Source organism: Lissotriton vulgaris, chromosome 7 (assembly GCF_964263255.1).
Source record: "Lissotriton vulgaris chromosome 7, aLisVul1.2, whole genome shotgun sequence".
Lineage (NCBI taxonomy): Eukaryota > Metazoa > Chordata > Amphibia > Caudata > Salamandridae > Lissotriton > Lissotriton vulgaris.
In genome coordinates this window covers 718,364,451-718,386,676 of record NC_141695.1, presented here as the reverse complement: position 1 = coordinate 718,386,676, position 22,226 = coordinate 718,364,451, and the positions used below count along the sequence as shown (strand labels likewise).

The 22,226-nt window shown below is 44.3% G+C and overlaps 2 protein-coding genes across 4 annotated transcripts in view; one reads left to right on the top strand and one right to left on the bottom strand.

The window, feature by feature from the left end:
- Nucleotides 1-22,226, bottom strand: part of ARSG (arylsulfatase G) — a 2,325,381-nt gene that overhangs the window by 2,037,221 nt on the left and 265,934 nt on the right. The window lies entirely within an intron of this gene.
- The window catches only part of LOC147702317 (monocarboxylate transporter 7-like), a 205,006-nt gene that overhangs the window by 172,203 nt on the left and 10,577 nt on the right, over nt 1-22,226 (top strand). For both annotated transcript variants that reach the window (XM_086930951.1, XM_086930952.1), the window contains 2 exons: nt 15,765-15,908; nt 17,177-17,305. In XM_086930951.1, coding sequence (XP_086787077.1) covers nt 15,765-15,908; nt 17,177-17,305 — 273 coding nt within the window. The remainder of the gene's footprint in view (nt 1-15,764; nt 15,909-17,176; nt 17,306-22,226) is intronic.

Sequence of the window (22,226 nt, the reverse complement as noted above, 5' to 3'; positions counted from 1 at the left end):
CTCGATTTAAGTGGTGCAGTAAGTGCAGTGGCACCAGGCCAAAAGCTCTAGGGACCCCACCAAACCTAAATTATTGCTAACGTTTGCTACTAAACAAGACAGTCACAAGTGCATATATCTAGCAGGCAACAGGGTCACGATTTGAATGGTGTAGTAGGTGCAGTAGCACCAGGACCAAAAGCTCTAGGAACCCCACGAAACACATAATATTGCTATATTTAAACAGGCAGTCACAAACGCAGTTACCACGCAGACAACAGAGCCGTGATTTGAATGCAGCAGCAGATGCAGTTGCAAAAAGAACAATTTATTGACAGAATGCAGAATAATGTCATACATTCACCCCAATACAGAGATCTGGGCCTAAATCGATCGTTTTTGTGCTCACCATTCCATTCCAGTTTGGACCCAGAAATATGCAAATCAGTCTTGACCCTGTACCCAATGGGAACATTCCAGCCCAAACTGCCAGGCCCTCCCTGGATTAGAAACAAGCATCCTAGGAACGGTTTCGGGCTTTCAGCCCTCATCAGCCAGGATAGCTTGACTCCAGTGGCATGGAGAGCACAGGACCCACGTCTGGGCATACCCGTCCCACTCGGGGTGACAAATGCAAAAAGAACAATTGATGGATAGAATGCAGAACAATGTCATAAATTCACCCCAGTACAGAGATCTGGGCCTAAATCGATCGTTTTTGTGCTCACCATTCCAGTTTGGACCTTGCAATATGCAAATCAGTCTTGACCCGGCGCCCAATGGAAACAGTCCAGCCCGAACTGCCAGGCTAAGTCCTCCCTGGACTAGAAACAAGCATCCTAGGACCGGTTTCGGATTCAACCCAGATCTCTTGACTGGTGGTGAATGTATGATTTTATTCAGTATTCCGTCCATCATTTGTTTGAAGTACCACCTTTCACCCTAAGTGGGATGGGTATGCCCAGACATGGGTCCCTTGCACACTGTGCCATTGGATTCAAGCTAGCCTGGCTGATGAAGGTTAATAACTAGAAACCAGTCCCAGGATGCTAGTTTCTGGTCCAGGGAGGACCTGGCTTGGCAGTTCAGTCTGGACTGTTCCCATGAGGCACTGGGGCAATACTGATTTGCATATGGCTGGGTCTAAACTGGGGTGGCATGGTGAGCAAAAGAACAATGGATTTAACCCCGATCTCTTGACTGGGGGTGAATGTATGATTTATTCAGCATTCCGTCCATCATTTGTTTGCAGTAGTGCAGCAGATGCATTGGCATCAGGCCCAAAATTTGTTGTGACCTCCTCAAAACACCCACTATAGCGATATTTTACTGCTATACAGGCAGACACAATTGAGTTATCTAGCAGTGAAAAGGGGCTCGATTTGAATGGCGAAGCAGGTGCTGAGGCCAAAAGCTCCAGAAACCCCACTAAATGCAGAATACTGCCAAACTTTACTGTAAACAGGCAGTCACAAGTGCAGTTATCTAGCAGGCACTAGGGCCATGATTTCAATGGTGCTGCAGGTGTAGTGGCATCAGGGGCGAAAGTTGTCAGAACTCCTCTAAACAGGAAATATTGCTACATTTAACTACTAAATAAGCAGTCCCAAGTGTAGTTACCTTGCAAGCACTAGGGTTTGGATTTCAATGGTGCAGCAGGTGCAGTGGCACTGGGGCCAAAAGTAGTCATAACTCATAGAAACACCAAATATTGCTATATTTTACTACCATACAGACAGAATTGCAGTTATCTTGCAGTTACAATGCAAATGATTTGAATGGTGCAGCAGGTGCAGTGATAACGGGCTCAAAAGTTGTCAGAACTCTTCTAAACAAATATTGCTATTACAATTAATTTTATTATTTCCCTCTTTCATTTAATTTTTGAAAATGTTGCTATTACTTACCCGCACTATACCACTGGTAATAGAACAATATATTGCCTTTTTGTACATAAGTACTAACACACTTTAACAGGCTTTCTTTAACTTACAGTGTACAACTAACTACTCAGCAAGCTACAACTCAGAGCAACAAAAAATAGCTAATCATTAATCACATAGGGGAAACCTAATGCATTTACCAAGGTTGCTTTTTTCTTTTTACATCCTTTAGTCATAACTAAGAAAACTGAATAAAGCTACAGTTCTTTTTCTCAGAGAACAGCGACAAAATGTGCGGTCAGATGGCCCAGTTGTGTAGGCAAGACTGTGTCAAATGGTAAAGTAGTTGGGTCCGATTGGGAAAGCGGGCGCTCGTACAGCGGCTGGTGCACCAGTGCTTAAGTACTTACTGGCTGTGGGACGCTCTTTTATGCACCCAGTCTGGTTTTATCTCATATAACAATGGTTACTAGGCTCATATCCTCCAACATTCAGGCCTCAGGCACTACAGGGAGACCCTATCAGGTGAAATTCTGTGAGCAGCAGAGTTCGCACTCCTCTGCCAAAAGAATAAGAGGTGTGTGTAGGACCAGAGGACTTGAGGAGGTTCTGCTTTCACCTCCCACAGCAAACTTAGTGCCGCAAGGTAGCTACCACCCCATTCCAGGTCAGGTGAGGGGAGTGAAACGGCATCAAATCAAATCTATAAAAATGTAACTAGGACCTTAAACGAAATTGGGCGGAGTCAATAGTTGTAGGTAGGAGACGGGGATTTTGCTAAAATGAGCAAAATGTCTTGTAAGCTATTTTGTTGCCTTACACCTACAAATCACTGCATATCAAATATCACACACACACACCTTAAATTAGAAATTAATGCACGTTAAACTAATCTGTGGAATTGCACTCTGTTCGGGTAGGAAAGCTCAGTTAGTGAAGTAACCACTGTAGTTGGTTGTGTGTAACAGGAGGGTCCCAGATGTAAATCCTGGTTGGAGTGCTGGAGAATAGTTACGTTTTTCATAGTGCTTTGAGGTCCAGCGGTACAGAAAGCACAGTGAACAGGTAATTATTTTAAAACTGCAATACATACAACATAATATAGGTTACTGCAAAATGCACAAACAGATTTTTTTACAGTTAAAACAAGTACTTTGAAAATATATGTATTTATAGTAAGACTCATTTCGACTGTAGCTAAGGCAACACATTTTATGAGTTTCCATTAAAAGACACTCTTTTGAACTCAGGTGCTAACAAGTACTTTGAAAATATATGTATTTATAGTAAGACTCATTTCGACTGTAGCTAAGGCAACACATTTTATGAGTTTCCATTAAAAGACACTCTTTTGAACTCAGGTGCTGAAACACTGCCACTGCTCTTAAATGATTCTAATAATGAAAGCTTACACTGAACTGACTCAAGCATCCTTTAGATTTGCAGATTAACCAACTGCACAGATTTAAATTTCTTTCAGGTAGCAGGTACCATAGAGAGAAGACTTCCATCTTCTTTAGCTGTCTATTGCTCTCACTTCAAAGTAGAGCAGACCAACTCCCACCCTTTTAACCTGAGACACCTGGCACCTCAAGCATTAAACTTTCAGGCACAGTTGTTTTTTAACAGAAATTAGAGGAACTATTTCGGTCATAATTGAAAAAACACCGCCCCCAAGAGACCCCTACTACTGGAAGCTGTGAATTGAACTGCATTGCTTTGTTGATTGGAGCCTGTTGGTGTCCAGAGATGACACCTGTAATATCAGAGCTCTAGATCTATCGGTAGGATGGATCCACCACCATCATCCACAGAGATTTTTTCTGAGAAGGTCTCAGTCTTTATGCTGCCAGAAACTGGGAGTAGTTCCCACTTTAGGAGGCAAGACCTATTGCAATTAGTCTCCATCTTGTAAAGGTCTGTTTTTCAGCACACCAAGGTGATTTGTATTTCATTTAGCCTAGGAATTCTGGAACCTGGATTTATTTTGTACGACCCGTCGTTCTGCCCCCTTCTCCTGGTTTGCTTGCTCATCTAGTGACAGACTGTTTTTCCATGGAATGTTTTTTGTAACTTGGTAATGTCACAGAAAGTGGGTGAGGAGCTAACCCTGCGCTATACTCAGAGGCTGCAGATAAAGACTGTGAGGAGGTACACTGCCTGTTACCCATTATATTAAGGGTGCAAGTACTGCTAACTTAGAGGAGACCCGTGAGTTATTACTGGGTTTAAAGCTCGCTGTGTATCATTTGTCTATGATTGTTGTGACTACAACTGTTTGGCATTCTTACTTGATAGTGTTACTGGATTATTACTCTCCCTTTCATCCTTCTGTAAAGCGCTCTGATATCCCTCGGGATCTGGTTCGCGCTATATAAAACTTTATAAAATAAAATAAAAAAATAAAGCTAGATAACAGCCAGTTATGCATGAAGTGTGCTAGGACGGCAAACTCCAAACTCAAGTATTATTATACTATTATTGAAAGAGGTCGGGGGGGGGGGGAGGGAGCAGATTGCTGACACAGGGCCATGGCTAGTATTAACGTATTTAACTTGCATCGTTTCTCTCTTCCTTACTTTAATCACATTCATTATTCCCTTCCTCGCTTTAATCACAGAGAGTAGCAGGCCCTCCCTTGACTCACAAGTTCCTTCTTCCTTTCAGGTTAAAAAACTAGGGAAAACGCACTCAAAGCTGGTATGCTGCATACAATTTTAGTGGGTAAATTAGAGGAGAATTGAGTATGGAAAAAGATCAATGGAAACAGTTATACGAATTCCTGATCTCTAGAGAGAAGTGGTGAAAGCAGAAGAAACTACCATTTATTTGCTGTGCTGCTGAGGCTATGGTTGGTGGCCTGCCACAATTGAGCCAACTAGTGATTTATATTTCATCCAGGAACTGAAATGTCTCTTGGTTTTAAAATAATGGTCATTTACATTATATCGTCCATTAGTACCGACTTAACTGTCTTCAGATGATGAAAGGCTGAGTTGACCCTGCTAGAGTCCAGTCCCCTGACCTGTAGTTTGCACATAAGCACTTACATTACTCAGTTATTTGCGGGCAGGTTTAATAGTTTATTTGACTTGTACTGGGCTACCAGTTTTACTGACGGTAGAAAGACCTGCAGTCTGAAGTAAAGTATGCCTGCTTGTATGTATTGTTGTTTATTTAGCATACTCTGTGTGCCATGAGACTTGCTTCGGATTATGTAATAGAGCTAAAGACGATTTGGGTGGGAATATTTATTTATTTTTAAAGTTTTATATAGCGCGAACCAGACCCACAATAGGGTATCAGAGCACTTTACATAGGGCGTAATGAGAAACATTGAGAAGGGGAACATTACAAATAAGTAACAAATAAGTAACAAGGAGTAACAACATTGAGAAAGCTTATTCTGAAAAACAGTAAAAAGATCATTCAAGTTTGTGTGGGTCATAAGTTCTCGTGGCAGCAATGATTAGAGTGTTCAACCAATAAGCAAAAAAAAAAAAAGAGAAAATCAAAAAAACGATTTGATTTAAGGTAGGAATTTGCTTATCAGGAATGATTTTGTTTCATTTTTGAAGAGAGGGATAGAAGAGATTTTTCTGATGTGTGGTGGAAGGGAGTTCCAAATTCTTGGGGATGCCCCCGAGAATGCTCTGTTGGAGGGTTTAGACTTTTTGAAACAAGAGGGTTTAAGAAGTAGATTATTACCACTCCTAGAATTTCTGTTTCATCCAGATAGGCTGAGTTTCTGGGCTAGGTACTGAGGGGTGTTGTGGTGCAGCGCCTTGTGTGTGATGCATGCCATTTTTAGGTGAATTCGAGCTTCGTAGGGTAGCCAGTTGAGTGCTTTCAGGTGTGGCGAAATGTGGTCAAATTTCCTGGATCCGGTTATAAGTCTCGCTGCAGCGTTGAGACAGGCTTTTAGGGGGGCGGTTGAGAGTTTGGGAATCCCCGCGAGTGTGGAACAGCCGTACTCAATTTTTGAGATAACTAAGGATTGGACTGCAGCTTTGAGGTCCGCGTTCTCAAGAAATGGTTTCATTTTTCTGAGATAGCTGAGATGGAGGCGGGCATTTTTAGCCAGTAAGTTGACATGGTTGTGCATATTCAGGTTTTTATCTAGAGTGACTCCTAGTGATATGGAGGAGTCCACTACTGTTGGCGTACAGTTCATCACCGTGATTGTTTTGATCCATTCCTTTGTCTCAGTGGCGTTCTTAGGGGGGCGATTAGGAGAAAGTCTGTTTTTTGCGAGTTTAGCTTGAGGAAGTTGGTTGATAGCCAATGGACTGCCTTTTCAAGAGCTGTATTCATTGACCTTATATCTTCGATAGAGGAGATCTTGATATACAGTTGGGTGTCATCCGCATACATGTGGAAGGATATGTTCTCCAGCTGAAGTAGCTCGGTGAGTGGTTCGACGTATAGGTTGAATAGCATGGGCGATAGTGTGGAGCCTTGAGGAACTCCCAGTAGGTCAAGGGAGGAAGCTGAGAGCTTGTTGTTGCTCCAGTAGGATTGCGTTCTGTTTTCCAGGAAGGATTTGATCCACTGAAGGACTTTACCGTAGGAACCCATCCTGTATTCTAGTCTTCTTAGTAGTTTGTCATGGTTGACCGTATGGAAGGCTGAGGAGAGGTCGAGTAAAACTAGCAGGCAGGTTTTGTTGAAGTCCAGGGCTTCATCCACTATATGTAGAATGGCTGTTTCTGTGCTATGCCCGGGCCTGAAACCCGATTGGTGAGTATTCAGTAGATTGAAGTTCGAAATGTGTTGGTTTAGTTGTTGCTGAACACATTTTTCCAAGACCTTGGCTAGCATGGGAATATTGGTTATTGGTCGGAAGTTGTTGGGGTTGGAGTTATATGCAGTAGGTTTTTTAAGGATGGGGGTGACTTGTCCTGTTTCTAAGCAATCTGGGATGTGACCTTGTGCTAGTGAGGCTGTTTCGTGCTATGCCCAGGCCTGAAACCCGATTGGTGAGTATTCAGTAGATTGAAGTTCGAAATGTGTTGGTTTAGTTGTTGCTGAACACATTTTTCCAAGACCTTGGCTAGCATGGGAATATTGGTTATTGGTCGGAAGTTGTTGGGGTTGGAGTTATATGCAGTAGGTTTTTTAAGGATGGGGGTGACTTGTCCTATTTCTAAGCAATCTGGGATGTGACCTTGTGCTAGTGAGGCATTGATGATATTGGTCCAAAGAGGAGAGATGGTATGGAGGAGGTGGGGGTAAACAGTTCGAGGGGGCAGGGTTGTTGAAATGGTTGTTAAGTTTAGTCGTTGCAATAATATTGGTGATTTCATTGAGATCGTAGAGTTTGAAAGTGGCCCAGAGAGAGTTATTTTTGGGCCGTGGTAACTCAAGCATAGCAGGCATATTGACTTGATAGCCCTTAGGGGTGGCTGAGTTAAGTCTGCAGCACTAAGTTCGAGTTGCAAAGAGTTAGTTTTAGCAGAGAAAAATGATGAAAATTCTACACTGCTAGACTGAGATTTCGATGTTAGGAGCGAGGATTTAGCTAATTTGTTAGATTGTGGTTTCAGAATTTCAAAGAGTTTCTTTGGTCTATTTTTGGCCTTGTCTAGTTCTGATCTGAAAAAGTCTCTTTTTGATTGTAGGATACTTATATTGTAGTAGTTTCTCGATTTACGGAGAAGTTTAAGATGATTAGGGGAGGGATGTTGCCTCCATTTCCTTTCCGCTGATCTGAGTTAACGTCTCTCTTCATTTAATGCTTCGCTGAACCATGGGTTATCTTTTTCCGGAATCCTTTTGAGTTTTGGTGGAGCGGCTTTCTCGAAAACTTCCGTCATCGGAGTTGTAGTGAGCTGTGAGGTCATTGACGTCTAATCCGCTATTGGGGGGAGTAAGAACCCTCTCACAGTGCGTGGCTAGGCTGTTCGAATCGATGTTTTTAGTGTCTCTTATCCAATGTTTATGCTTACATTGTTGTGGGAAGATTTTCTTGGCGGCGGATGGAATTTGGAAGTTGATAATGTGGTGGCCTGACCAGTCACATGGCATAACCGAGAGTGAGCCAATGGTATTTTGATTAGATATGATTCAATCATGAGTAGCACCCTTAGAGTGAGTCAGCATTGAGATAACTTGGGTCAGGGAATGGTCTTCTAGGAAGGTTTTAAGCGTGTTAACCTGCTTGTCCTGGGGGTTGTCCCAGTGTAGATTGAAGTCACCTAGGTAAATGTATTTGGAGTGTCGGAAAAGTTTGAGGTAATAATTTCCATCAGCTGTTCAGTGAATTCATCATTAGACCCTGGAGGATGGTAAAGAATGTGTATTTTGTAGGAGTGGGTACTTGAAGGATTAAAAGAAATTCCCAAGTATTCACAGGAGACAAGAGGTTCCGAATGAAATTTCGAGATGGAGATGTCGGACCGATGTATGCAGGCTAATCCTCCGCCTGTCTTGTGCGTTCTGTCTAATCTAATGATGTTGTAGTCGGTGGGACAAGAAGATCTAGGCAAGGGGAGGAAGACTCCTTAAGCCAAATTTCTGTGAGGATGATTATATAAATGTTGCCGTTGAGGGCAAGGTCTGCGATGTCCGATGCGTGTTTTGGTGCTGACCGGCAATTCAGTAGAAGACAGGTGAGTACGTTTGCGGCTCTCTTTACAATTGGCTTAGGGGTCTCTATGTGTGCAGTTAATGATTGAAGATTATTCAGGTTTATTCCTCTAGGTCTTGGATCAGAAGTACGACTTGGGTCGCTAGGGACTGGGAGTATAGTGTATTCCTCTTTATTAGAAGTAGGACTAGCCGTGGTATCATATTGCTGAAGAAGTGATAGGATATCTTTGTCAGTTATGTTATTGTAGGGTCTGCATGTGCGCAAGAATCGATCCGAAAGAGTTAGTGGGATAGTTTTTATCCCCTTCTCGCCTGTTCCTAGGGATTTTTCAAGCTGTTTAAGTGTGGAAAGGGAGTTTTCAGCGAGGTGTAGGATGTTTCTAATTTCAAGGATAACGTTTTGTAAGTTTCCGACGGTGACGTCAGTATGTGTTTTAAGAGGACCTTGATAGGGCGGGGGGAACTGAGATAGGGTGTTGATAGAGGGGCATTAATGTGGTTGTTCTTGCTAGTTCTAAAGGAGGAAGGTGGTAAGGTGTGTGCGATGTGTGGGGAGTTGCTCCCACTACTTTCAGCAAATGTAGGCAGAGGCACGGGCCGAAGTTCCTCCGAAGGCGCTGATAGGGTGGGGGAGGGAGTTAGATTAAGAGGTAACTTGGGTGGATTAACGGGCTGGCTTTTTAAAGCACCGCATTGATGGGAAATGTTAGTGATATTTACAACGGTTTTGGGTGGGGTAGTCGGACGTAGGTCTTCCTGGTAGGCTGAGGGGGTGGAGGTTAGGCCCTGAGAAGCAGACAGTGGGTTGCTGGCCTGGCTTTTTAAAACACCGTGATGATGATGGTTGCTAATGCAAATGCTACTAGCCGCAGTTCTAAGTAGAGTAGAGGGTCGTTGATCATCCGGAGATGAAGACGTAAGAGTGGTAAGGTCCTGCGAGACGCTAAGTGAGTTGGTGGTGTGAGTTTTGAGGGTGAGGAAGTAATTATCAAATAGTTCTGAATCCTCGTTAGATGCTTGAATGAGCACAGTGCCGTTTTTGTAGGACGTAATGTTCAGTGTAGTTCTGAGGTTTTGCGAGGTAGTCTTAGTAATCCTAGTTCTGTAAGGGATATTTTTATGTTCCTGGATGTTTAATAGCTTGGAAAAGGTCAGTCGCCATTTTGCAATTTTTCTTGTGAAAAATATGAGGTTATTGAGTATGGTGCTTTTTTTACATTAAAGGAGGGATCTAAGAACAAGATATCAGGGTTTTTTCTGAGCAGATAGTGCTTGAAGGTTTTAGAGGCATTTTTCGACAGATTAGGGGGGTATTGAATAGAGTATGTGCTGTTGCCATCTAGTATCATGTTCGGTCCCGCCATGGAGTGAAGCTTCCTTTGCATCGTGGGGGATAGATCGTAGGATAGAAAAGAACATCAAGCACCAGTTTCCATGAGGTTGTTCGAAAGTGATAGTTCTCAATTAGAAGTAAGTTGTTGCAGGACGTCAGCAGTTTTGTTGGATGCTAAATTGAGTAGAAACAATAAATAGGGCAATCTAAATAAATGTGAAGGATGGCTGTCAAATCTTTAAGAGACTAAGGCCTGACTGATAATAAGGTGTTGATAAAATAGACATTAACCGTTACAAGATGGCTGCCGTTTTAGTTACCCGGTCGAAGCTGCTGTGGTGCTCATGGTAAATTGGGGTTCCACATTCCCTTATGGTAACCTCTTTGCAAGGCAGTTGTACCGAAATGACTGCTGATTCATTGGGGGCCATTTTAAACGATTATAAGGGCAAATGGCTTCACCAAACTAGCTAGGTGTGTGAAATCAGGGATTCACTTCCCGAATAGGCTTAGAACTGAACTAATCCTGTGCATTTACTTACATAAGTAGATGTCCTCAATACCTCACATCCTTTCAGGATCATGCGTCGAGTCATTCATCCAGCTTCGGTAAGCAGGCAAGAAACTGATGCATAATGTAGTCACCAGGGACGGGACATCCTGTGCCTTCGCGGCGCGATATAAACAAACAAAGGAGATATAAACATGATCACTAGACTCCTTAGACCTGGAACATGCCTCCCCGAACCATGTCACCCCATGCGGGTGAGACCAAAGCAGGGGATAGAGCAACTGATCGCGCTGTACTCCCCTCCGACCGCAGGGCCCGGCTTCTCGCTGCTCAAAGAAGCGGATGGCCAAGAAAATGAAGTTGCAGGCTACTGGGGCAATACGGCGATTCGGATCAGCAGGCGTGGCAATCCCAGGTGGGCAGCCCCATGGGGTCTCTCGGGATCTCCAGCTGTGACGATGGCAGCAGCGCTCCGGAGACTCCCACAATGAGGAGGGACACCCACGATGGCTCCGGTGTTTACAGGGGGCCACCGGCGAGGACGGCAACGTTCCAGAAACTCCTCGAGTGAAGGGGGTCACCACGCAGGCTCCGGCGACTCCAGGGATCACACACCAATCTTCAAAGTCTTAGCCAATCTCAGTGCTCCATTGAATTGTGTCTTTGTTTTGAAAACCATCCATCTCTAGGCATACATGTAGAGGGAGCTAGCTAATCTTATAGCTCCCTGAAAGAGGACGGAAAGGGTGAGATCTTAAAGCATTGCTGCATTTGTGGATGATCAGAAGTTAACCTCATTTGATGTGTGAATCAAGACCCTAAAAGTGAGAAAAAGTAAATCTAGACACCATGTAAAATAAACAGATAAGCTGGGATCCAGGGACCAGCAGTAGGTTAGCAGGGGTTCAAGGGAACCAAGAGTGATGCCACAGCCATCTAGACCTGAGAATAAACTGGAGTCTTGGAGAATTAAATTGAACAGGGCCATTACCGGAAGCCTAAGAGTGAGAAGGAGCTGGTGGGGCTTAGGGACAAGCAGGAGCTTTGGCAATCTGGTGATGAGTTGCAATCTCAGGACCCTTGTGTGTGCAGAGCACCAGGGGAGTGGACATTAAACAGAAGGCTTAGGGCATTCTCATTGTAAAGATGGACATCACTTTCCGGGAATACCATACTGGAGGGTGAGTGGGATTCCAATTGTACAGCAGCCTCTGGAGATCTCATTGTGAGCAAGAGACTCAGGGATGTGAGTCTGTGTAGGAGCCTCTGGGGACCTGGGAGTCGAACTGAGCTTAAGGGTTGTGAGGGAGAATGGGTAGTTTGAGACCCACCGATCATGAGTAAGACACTGTCTTAGGATAAGCAGGACACACACTTCTTTTAAAGAAAATAGAAGCCAGACCTACAGATAAACATGATCCTTTAGGGCCTACTACTGGCAGGGAGTGGACTCCAGGATCTGTAAGTGAGCAAAGTTGAGGAGATTCAGTGATCTGAAGGTGAACCCTGGAGGTCTATGAATAAGCTGCAGTGGAATAATGGTTGTTTCCAGACTTGACTGATGTTCTGATGTTACTGAACGAATGGAGGAAAAAGATTTGTAAAGCACAACAAATGCAAAAAGGCGTCACGGTGCTGATAGAAGTTAATCTTTGGAAGGTAGAGAAATAGGAAGGAGCTGACTGATGGCCATTACAAAGTGAGCAGCCAGGTGTTTAAGGCCTTACGAAATAAGGCGCGAGACTGGAGACTAGAAATTAATGGGGGAAGGGAGTTCCACCATGCGGATGCCGCCACTGAAAAAGCTCTGCCTCCCCATCTTGACCTTCTACACTGAGAAGAGTAATTAAGAGGTGTTTGCCTGACGATTGAAGCTGTGTAGAGGGAATGTAGCATTGAAATTGATTCTTGAGTTGTTTAGGGCATCTGTTGTCAATGGCATTGTGAACTAAGCAAAGAGCCTTAAAGGTAAATCGCTTGTTCATAGGGACCCAATGAAGTTTCCGAATCCCTTCAGAGATCGACTGTGATTTCAGGATGTCAAGAAAAAGTCTGGCTGCTGCTTTCTGAACCAGCTGCAGTTTAGCAAGGACAGTCTTATTGATGTCCAGGTAGAGGCCATTGCAGTAGTCCAGTCTGGACCTAAGTGCCAAAGCAACTTGTTTTCGTGCCTGAAGAGGAAAGAAGGAAAATACTTTTCTCAGGGATTTAATTATCCAAAAACAGGTAGAGACTGTCTTATTTACCTATGAATCAAACAATAGATTTGTTTCAACCAGTATTTCAAGAGTTTTTGTAAAGTCTGTTAAAGGGGGTAAGGGCCCCAGCTGGTCAGGCCACCACAGATTGGACCGCACACAGGGTTGCCCACCAAAGATCAAGACCTCTGTCTAATCCGCATTCAGCCGTAGGTAGTTTCTCTCCATCCATGTGGCCACTGCCTGCATACAGTTTTTAAAATTGGAGGCAGTAGCATTGATGACCCTCAAGATAGACACAATGATTTGGGTCTCATCAGCATATGACAGTGCTTGGAGCCCAAACAATCTGATACAGTTTGCTAGTCGGTAGACATAAAAGTTAAATAAGGTGGGGCTTAAAGCCCTGAGGCACACCACAAGGCAACATTATGTGGTCCAAGCAAAACTGCTCCACCATTACCATCTGTGATCTATCACTTAAAAAAGATGCCAGGAGTTTGAGTACCAAGTCTGTGGCCCCCAGCTGCTGGAGCCACTCTACAAGCAGTCGGAGAGATTGTATCAAAAGCAGCAGATAGGTCCAAAAGGACCAACAATGCAGCCTCCCTAGCATTTACCATGGAACTGATGTTATTGACTGCAGATACTAATGCCCTCTCGGTCTCATGGTTACGGCCAAATCCAAATTGAGAAGCATCTAGGAGCTGGAATTGTTCAAAATAATTCATAATCTGGGTGTTTAGGTGTTTCTCGAGGATTTTAGTGGGCACAGACAGCAAGGAGAAAGGGCGGTCGTTTTTTGGTTCTCCAGGATCCAAATTAGGTTTTTTAAGCAGCCGCGTGACTACCACCTTTTTCCATATTAAAGGAAAACCTCCGGTCTCAATGACTTTATTAATGGTTTCAGTAAGACAGGGAACAATATTCTTGGCTCTCAATTGCAAAATATATGGGGGGCAAGGTTCTAGTGGGGAGCCCGATTTGATACCAAACAAATAACATTCTGTCTGCTGTTGTGCCAGTAAAGTAAAATGCGATAGGCTTGCTAAGGGACTATCTAAAATAGACCAGTTCCATTGAAGGTCAAATGCTGCCTGAGACTCTACATTCAAAATATTAGTGAAATTAGAGTTGTGGAGCTCCAGATCTTTGAATATATCCACCACTTTAGAATAAAAGAATTTGGTTATTCAGTCGCAAAAATCTTGGAAATTCTCTGTACGCAATGGAGCTGAGGGAACAGATAAGAGATTGATTAAATAAAAATGATCTTTAGTGGATTTAGCAGAGGCAATTTCATTGATGCAGAACCACAGTTTTTCCTCCTTGATGACTGCTTTATATTCAATAGCATAGCCTTGTAAGGCCATTTTTTTGAGATGGAGGTAAGATTTCTGCCATGCTCGTTCCTGGTGACGACAAACCTGTCTAAGCTGCCCAAGTGTTTCTGAAAGCCATGGTGCTGTGGGCGACTTTCTTCTTGAGTGGGGACATGATATTAATGGATTGCGTGAGCCACAAAGAAATCTGTAGCCGCTAGCTCGGCATCCTCATGGGCTCTCCATTTGCAGTAATTCAAGGGATGGGATAGGTCTTCTGCACTGAGCCATTTCCAGTTCCTTTTAGGAAGTGAGTTTGTACGATCAGTAGGAGAATTATGGGAAGGGGGCTGAGAAAAAGAAAAAGGAAAAATGGTCAATCCAAGTGAGGAGAAGAGGGCTAGCTACTTAAAGCCGGGCATCATTGGTAAAGATGCCATCCAAGGTGTGGCCAGCTTTATGAGTAGCAGCCGTGACTATTTGGGACAGTCCACAGCAGGACATTGCTTCTTTAAAAGCCAAGGTGTCCTTGGAGATGTCACTTTCCAGATGGAAATTAAAATCTCTGAGTACTGTGAGATTATGTTTACCCAGATAAGGTTCTAGTAAGTGCGCAAACGTGGAAATGAAGGGCGACCTGGATGCTGGAGGTCTATTAACTAGGATGCCACAAAAAGATTCATTAGGGCCATTTTTACGAGAGAAAAATAGTGTTTCACAAAGATCGGAGTCGTGGACTGGAATAAAGCTGCAGGTAAACTCACTTTTGTATGTCACTGATAGCCCATCCCCTATTCTACCAACTTTAATGAGTTGCACAATCAGGTATCCTGGAGGGACAGCATCAACCAGGTCGGTGCCAAAGCAGTTTTTGGCCCATGTTTCTGTAACAAAGACCCAGTTAAGCTTTTGGGTAGCAATAAACTCTGCAGCTTCTATTTGGTTTTTAGTAACGGAGCGAGCTTTGATCAGGAATCACAATAGGCACCACTGAAGTATATGTCAGTTCCTCAGAAGGGGACGGCAGAGCCAAATGCATGAGCTGAAGTGTGGGAAGGTATAAAGAAATTAACCTGAAATTGACATGGCGGCAGCAATTTGTCTTGTTGTAGTAGTGTGTTAAAGTCCAGAAGAGAAGAGCAAGAAGGTACATTGCCCTTACTACCAAAGTTTAAGAGCTAGTTCCTGGTGTAGGACAGACCTCTTTGCTTGAAAAAGTGCCTGGGGTTCTGGCACAAGGCGCAATCCAGACACTGACGGGCGCAGACGGGCTTGCCTTTGGCACGCCAACAGCACACCCACTGTGTGTGTCCGCTGTGGCATCCGGCTATAATGTCTTCACCCACACGCACCACTAGCCAATTAACCTGGCAGTGAGTGTGCCAAACCGAAATGGGAAAAAAAGATGTCTTCCCTCCTTGCAATCGGCATACAGCCGCGCCAGTAATCAGGTAACAAGCGTGGTAAATTCAGTTAGTCCCTGTTCAAGGGGAGAATAATATTAAAATGATTGGCAGAACAGTTTAAAATTAGTGAAACAGATGTAGCAGCCTACTGTAAGACTAGCCACCTGACCCCACAAGCTGTAAATTGATTCATGTATCACAAACTTTCCCCAAAATTAGTTCTGGTGCAACCAAACAAAACTCTGCGAAAGGTCATGACACACAAATGTTTTGGTTGTCAAGGCCTTTTTTGGTCCCAATCCGACTCTGTAAAGAAAGGAGACCGTCCGCATGGTAACATTTATTTATTATTAACAGGCCAGAACATCATATCATTGCACGCATCAAGTATTCACAAACAGATGCTTTTACTAGCATGTCATGAATATATTGCATATGTACCAAATAGGGCAAAAAACAGGCCCTTTGTTTTCTTTTCACTTGCAAAAACAGAACTGCATCCGTTTCTTGGTAAAACTAACTCAGATTTATTTTATTCCAGCTCCACTGTCAACAGTATTGAGCAATCGTTTTGGCCATCGACCAGTGGTTATGGCCGGAGGGTTCCTGGTCAGCATCGGAATGGTCACTGCATCTTTTGCACGCAGTGTTGACGAAATGTACTTAACAATTGGTCTAATATCTGGTAAGTTTCCAAGTACGACCAACACAAGCTTCACTGTACTATGGCATTAATCATAGTAAGGCAACAGAACTGTCCCAAGCAGGACTGAGGAGAATTAGCATTTTTATAGCATTTTGGAACATTGGAGAAGTTGAACTTTAACGAAGGTAAGAGCATAGTTTCTGAATCATCCAGGAAACATTATGCATCCAAGTATACAAATATAGGTAGATCAGGTGTTGTGCTGGGATACACAGGTCATAAAAAGAGCAGAAACGTTTATTAGAGTACAATGGCCAGGTAGCATTGACTTCTCTTATAAGCTTTGTTTATACATCAGTAACGTGTTTGAAATGTTATTCTGATCAATGATAACCCTCTTCATTACTAAACACATCTGATGTTTTAAGTTTTAACATCGTTTAATATGGTCTAAAACCACAGGAAACAAAACATTTCTAAAGTTAGTGTGTACACGTTTTAAACCTTTTTGGTTAGATTAATATTTAGAACTGAAGGAACCAGATTCTGAATTACGATATTTTCGTCATCAACTCACTTTACATTTCTGTCAGTATAGGGAAATTAATATTTAATAACTGGCATCATTGCTTCAATAGACACATTCCACTCAAACTTCACACAAAAACAATATGAAAAAAATCTAAAAGTTAATGATCTCTCCATTACACGGAGCTTCCCAACATAGTGTTTTGTATTGAACAAGCTTAAGACCGGGAGAGGTAAAACAAACCTACTGGTATTTAAGCTTCAAAGTAAAGTATTAGAGTTTTGTAATTCTGAAAATTGTTTGCAAAGAAGTATTTGCATGAATAAAGGACAGAGTAGTTTATGTATTCGCTGGTAGGGCTCTTTTTCAATCACAAGCATGTACATTACAGAAGTGAAGATATCTTTTCTGTACCGAGAATGTTCATACCTTGTGAGAACAGACATTTTGGTTTCCGTGTCTACTAAGAATCTTGCATTCTAAAAGCAATGCTTAATTTGCTTTAGAAAAATCTGCACAGGGGACCAAGAATACCTAATGCCAAGACTGCTATTCCCGATTCCCCTGCATGCCTCTTTGTCCACCAGCCTGCACTTCCGGTCTCCTATCTCCCTCTTGCAGGGTCTCTTGAATCCTCACTTTCTCCCTTTGTCACCGTTTCCTCGTCTTACCGTCCTTCTTTCTCTCTTTGCTTCCTTTCGCTCTGAAGAGTTTACTGCCCTTTAAAGAATAAATGTTTCAATAGATTCTCACACCTGTCTTTTTCATCCTTTCACAGGTTTGGGATACTCCCTAAGTTTCATTCCAACAGTCACCATACTGTCACAGTACTTTGACAAAAAACGTTCACTGGTTACTGCAGTTGCCTCCACTGGAGAATGTTGCGCCGTTTTCGCCTTTGCACCAGGTAAGTAGTTCAACAGAACTAATCCCAAAATAAATGCTCCCAAATGTGAAATGCTCTTCCCATCGATATATATTGGAACTTTAGGATTATGCAGGAGAGAAGTTGTACCAGGTATAAAACGACAACAGAATATCCGGCTGATGTCATTGGCGCAGGAAACGGTACTTATGGTTGTGATGTTGTCACTGAAAACCTATGTCCTTTAGCCCAGGGTCACTCTTACCACATAGTAAGTGCGGGTCTTCAATGAAGGTCATCACTGTCCGGTGGGACAATGAACAAGCATTTACAATGCAATGGTTTCGCCTTTGGAAAAGTTAGAGCTATTGGCATTGTAAATGACAAAATTTGTATTTATGTGTTGGTTTTGAAAACAGATAAATAAATGGCATTGTCATTTACATTGCCATTAGCTTAATCTCTGCAGTCACTCTGCAGTCCCTAGCACTCCCTCGCACTCCCTAGTCACTCTGCACTCCCTAGCCCTCCCTAGTCACTCTACACTCCCTAGCACTCTGCACTCCCTAGCACTCTGCACTCCCTCGCACTCTGCACTCCCTAGCACTCCCTAGTCACTCTGCACTCCCTAGCACTCCCTAGTCACTCTGCACTCCCTAGTCACTCTGCACTCCCTAGCCACTCCAACAGGGAATATGAACCTGCAAAGAGGCAACAATCCTGGTTTTTAACACAGTGGAGCCGTGTGACTTGGTGAAATTTGGCAAATACTTAAGCCTGCTACAAGTATAATTTAAGGACATTAATAATACTGATCACTGCTCCAATTCAAATCACCAAAACAGTGAATTTTAACGTTTTATATGGCAGGTTTAATCCACTTGGATAGATCTTTAAAATGTTTTCATTAGCCGCTCTCTGAGCCCATGATTTGAGAACTATCTGCTATATAATTCCCAGTCCGTATGCACTGTTGTGCACACGTAAATTAATTTGCACAGTAATTAGCTGATATTAAGCCACAGGTATTATTCATGATTCCCAAATTCTCATGACATTGATTTAAAATCTGTCCAAAACTGCTATATATTACTTACATTACCTATGCTTGCGATTAAAACAATATGCACATGTACTGTTTGCACAGCTAAGGTATTTTGCATAGCAATTATCTGGTTTCTAGCCATAGGTATGTTCACGATTTTGACATTTTTATGACATTACTTAAATTTGGCATATAAAAGGTAGTTTTGTCTGGTTAACTTAGAATCTATCTGCCCTCGGAGTTATATCTACTTGGCTGAGCTGCAGTGATCTACCCTGACCAGCGCACTGGCCAACTGAGAGAAGCCATTCAACAGTGAAACGCTGCTCGTCAGCCAGACCCTGAAAGTCGCATAACAATGAAGAACTAGGTTACCAGTTGTCTCCACACCAAACCCTGGGAGAGAGGGACCACCTCTATAATTGATGCCTGATGGGGAGAAGAGAGAGCTCAAGAAGCCGCGTGGAGGGAACGGCTCCCAAACACCAGTGGGCCCGGGATGCTCTTCTTTCTCTAGTCACGTGACTAACGTGTGTTTCAACACTTTGCAATGTTATTTTCCTTCTCACGCGTACCTAATATCTACCCAATGATCCATCACATGACGGAGTGATAGCCATGATCACAAGCCGCCGCGTTCTCCCATCTTAGGTGACATCATTCACTCCCCACTGAACTGAAGTGTAGGCATGAGATTTTAAACAGCTGTTCAACTGCACACCACTCAGCTACTGCACATACAAAATAAAGATCATTCTCTGTTACTAAAGACATAAAACTGGACAACCATTTGTGTATTATTGAAGCATTTCTTGTATTTGAACTTTCACCCCATGAATCAAACTTTTAAAAGCAAGCCTAAACTCCCTCTCAGAGTATCTCTGTGGCTGCACAGGAATCTCGAAGACCCCCTCCACTTGAGGGACCATAGTCACCTGCTGCTCTCAATAGACCCAGTCGACAAGAAAAACATGGCAACAGCTGTCCACTGCATTTACATTGCTAGGCCAAAAGGTTACGTGATAGAAAGTGAATGTTATTGCACGGGCTTCGATGTATAGCATGAGCCACGTGCACAAAATGTCTTTTATCACTAATGTGCGAAGCGCCTCGTTAGACCGGAGTGGAGCTGGCCTGGTTAGATCCGGCCGCTCGCCTCCGTCCTCCAGACATATATATTTGTTAAATGCATGTTGCTCTCACTGCTATATCTACAAAGGCGTCGACAATCTCAGGGAGCTAATTAGCGAGGCGGATAAACAGCCGCTGCGCACGCGGCGTGGCAGATTTCAAATCAGAGGTCACAGCTACCCTGGCCCTGCTAAACTCGTTCAATTTGCGATAATTGCCGGCATGTTTGTTTTTCTGGAGAGACATCAACAAGGTTCTTTGCGTCACTAAGAGAAAGCCGTTCAGAACAGTGAAAGGCACGGACAGCGGGAGGGAGGGCAGGAAAGGCACGGACAGCGGGAGGGGGGCGGGAAAGGCACGGACAGCGGGAGGGGGGGCAGGAAAAGCACAGACAGCGGGAGGGGGGCGTGCAAAGCGAAACATTCACAACACGGGGTAGCAACTACACACACAAAGTCGAGAAACAAACAGAAACAAACAGTTAAAAATATAAAGAAAATGCATCTTACCTGAACGTAAATAAAAACACCACCAATCCGGCTGAAGGCACTCCTGAAAAGACGAAAACAACACGGAAAAAAAAAACACACCCACCGCCGCACGTGTTAAAAGGGGCTGGATGAGAAAAATTCTCAGGAACGCCCACGAGTCGCCTCGCAGAATGACGGACGCCTCTGTTTTCCAATGGCTAGCCTCCATTTATGGAGCTAGCCAATGGAAACAGAGACGGGACAAAGCCCACATACTGCAAAACAAAAGATTTTGCCTTAGCGAAACGCTGCTTGCGCAGCTTTCGACAGGCGAAACCTAAAAAGGCACTGTTCCTGGGGTCAGCATGGACAAAGGGCGGTTTAATTGGTGGTTAAATAGACTATTAGTGGAGAAGATGAGGACTTTTTTCGAGGGGTTGTAAGGAGGAGCGCAGGGGCTAATGAAAACACTGAGGCTGCACGATTAGGACCGGGACATATGCCATTGGAATGTGAGGTGTATATAAATTTTGAGCAGCTGGCAGCGTACTGGGGAGGCTGAAGAGGTGATAAAAGCCACAGGCCTCGTTATGCTGAGAAAATGAACCCCACGTTTATGAGAGCTGTGGAAAAGTGTGAAGGTGTGTCGGGAAGAGGCGTGAAGGACGAAGAACATAAAGGATGGGTAAGGTGAAGAAACTTAGAGAGATATAATTATTGGAAGGACAGCATAGCAAAGGCCAATGGAATTATTTGATTTTGCATCAGTGACGTTTGCAGCATAATTAATGATTTGCCAATTAATTCATCATCGGCTGCATTGTTTCTCGCTCAAAAGTTACTAAAAACGCAATTACACTTGTTGCCGCAGAGTGGATGGCACTTCACAATAGTTGACAGTCACCTTTCTGTTGCATATTGCTGTATTTGAGAGTTTAACTGGTACTAATAACGACATTACACAATAAAATGTGCTGTTTATTGCTACTTAATTTAGTCAACCCATCTGCATAATTTGGTCTTCCGGTGCCCCATAGTCCATGGTCCATGGTCCTGAGCATAGCACTCATCCCAATGTATGGACCTAATAATCAAACTTCCTCCTTGGCAGGGCGCTTATCCCAGTACAGAAGTGCAGCTCTGACCGTTTACACGACTGACCCTTCAGCCTCGTGAACACCACACTACCAAGTACCAAAGACGTAGATATCATTAGTGCGGCAGGTGCAGTGGCACCGGGGAACAGGGGCGTGAGGAGCCCACAGCACCCAATGATTTCCGTCTATTACTGCCTGAATAAGGGACTGAAGGGCATTTCTCCTTCCATGAATTAAGGCCAAGGGCACTTGTTGCACCACTACCATGAACGGCCCCTGCGGAGACCCGGGAATTCTTTAGCATAGCGCTTCAAAGTGGCATAGGAATGCAGTGAGCTGGGACTGGTTTCGAGAAGGCGCAGTGCTGCGGGGTTTGTCCGTCAGCGCAGCTCCAGGCAGACGGGTCCTGCTCCGGAGCGATCCGTCACCTTGGCGCAGCATGAAAGGTAACAAGGGCTGGTTATTAATGCCGCGGCCACTGCGCTCAGACAAGCACCCGTCTGCCTGCAGCTCCTCCGACGCAAAGGTCGTCCATCTCCAGCCTGCTCGCCGATGACACCGCTCCTCAAGTGGACACGAGAGCGCGGACGGATCCAGTCTGCGCGAGGCAGGGCCCCGGGCATCCATTACCTGTCATGTCGACGCACATTTACCGGCCGTGACCGGGCGCTGACACTGCACGTCGAGGGGGTGGGGGCTGGAGGTGACGGAGGAAGGGCATCCGTACAACGATTGGGGTTAATGAAGCCCCCCCGCGGCGCGAGGGTGACCGAGGCACCACACACGTACTAACAGTGAATGACAGGCAGTCATGCGCTGCACCCTAGAAGTACTGAAGGCAGGCCATGGAGTCACTCGCTCATTGCTGACGTCTGCTGTGACTGCCAGGCAAGGAGTTCAAACTCGCCTAATGCCAGCGTGACCTCCCACGGGTGGTCAGCTGATTATCAATAAATGGAGAAAGTCAGAAGCATGCAGGTGATCTGGGATGAGCATTGCTTTAAGTTGCAGGTACAATCAGGGTCGCAGTACATGCACTTCTTTAACTCGGCAGGGAGAGTATTGACACTTCTCAGGGGGGGCGGGCACTTCCGGCCGGCCGCACTAGGATTGGCCGGCCGGCCGGCTGAAGAAACCTCGGAGAAACCTCGGAGAGGACGAGGGGGGCGGGCGGGAGAGGACGAGGGGGGCGGGAAAGGACACGGACGTCGGGAGGGAGG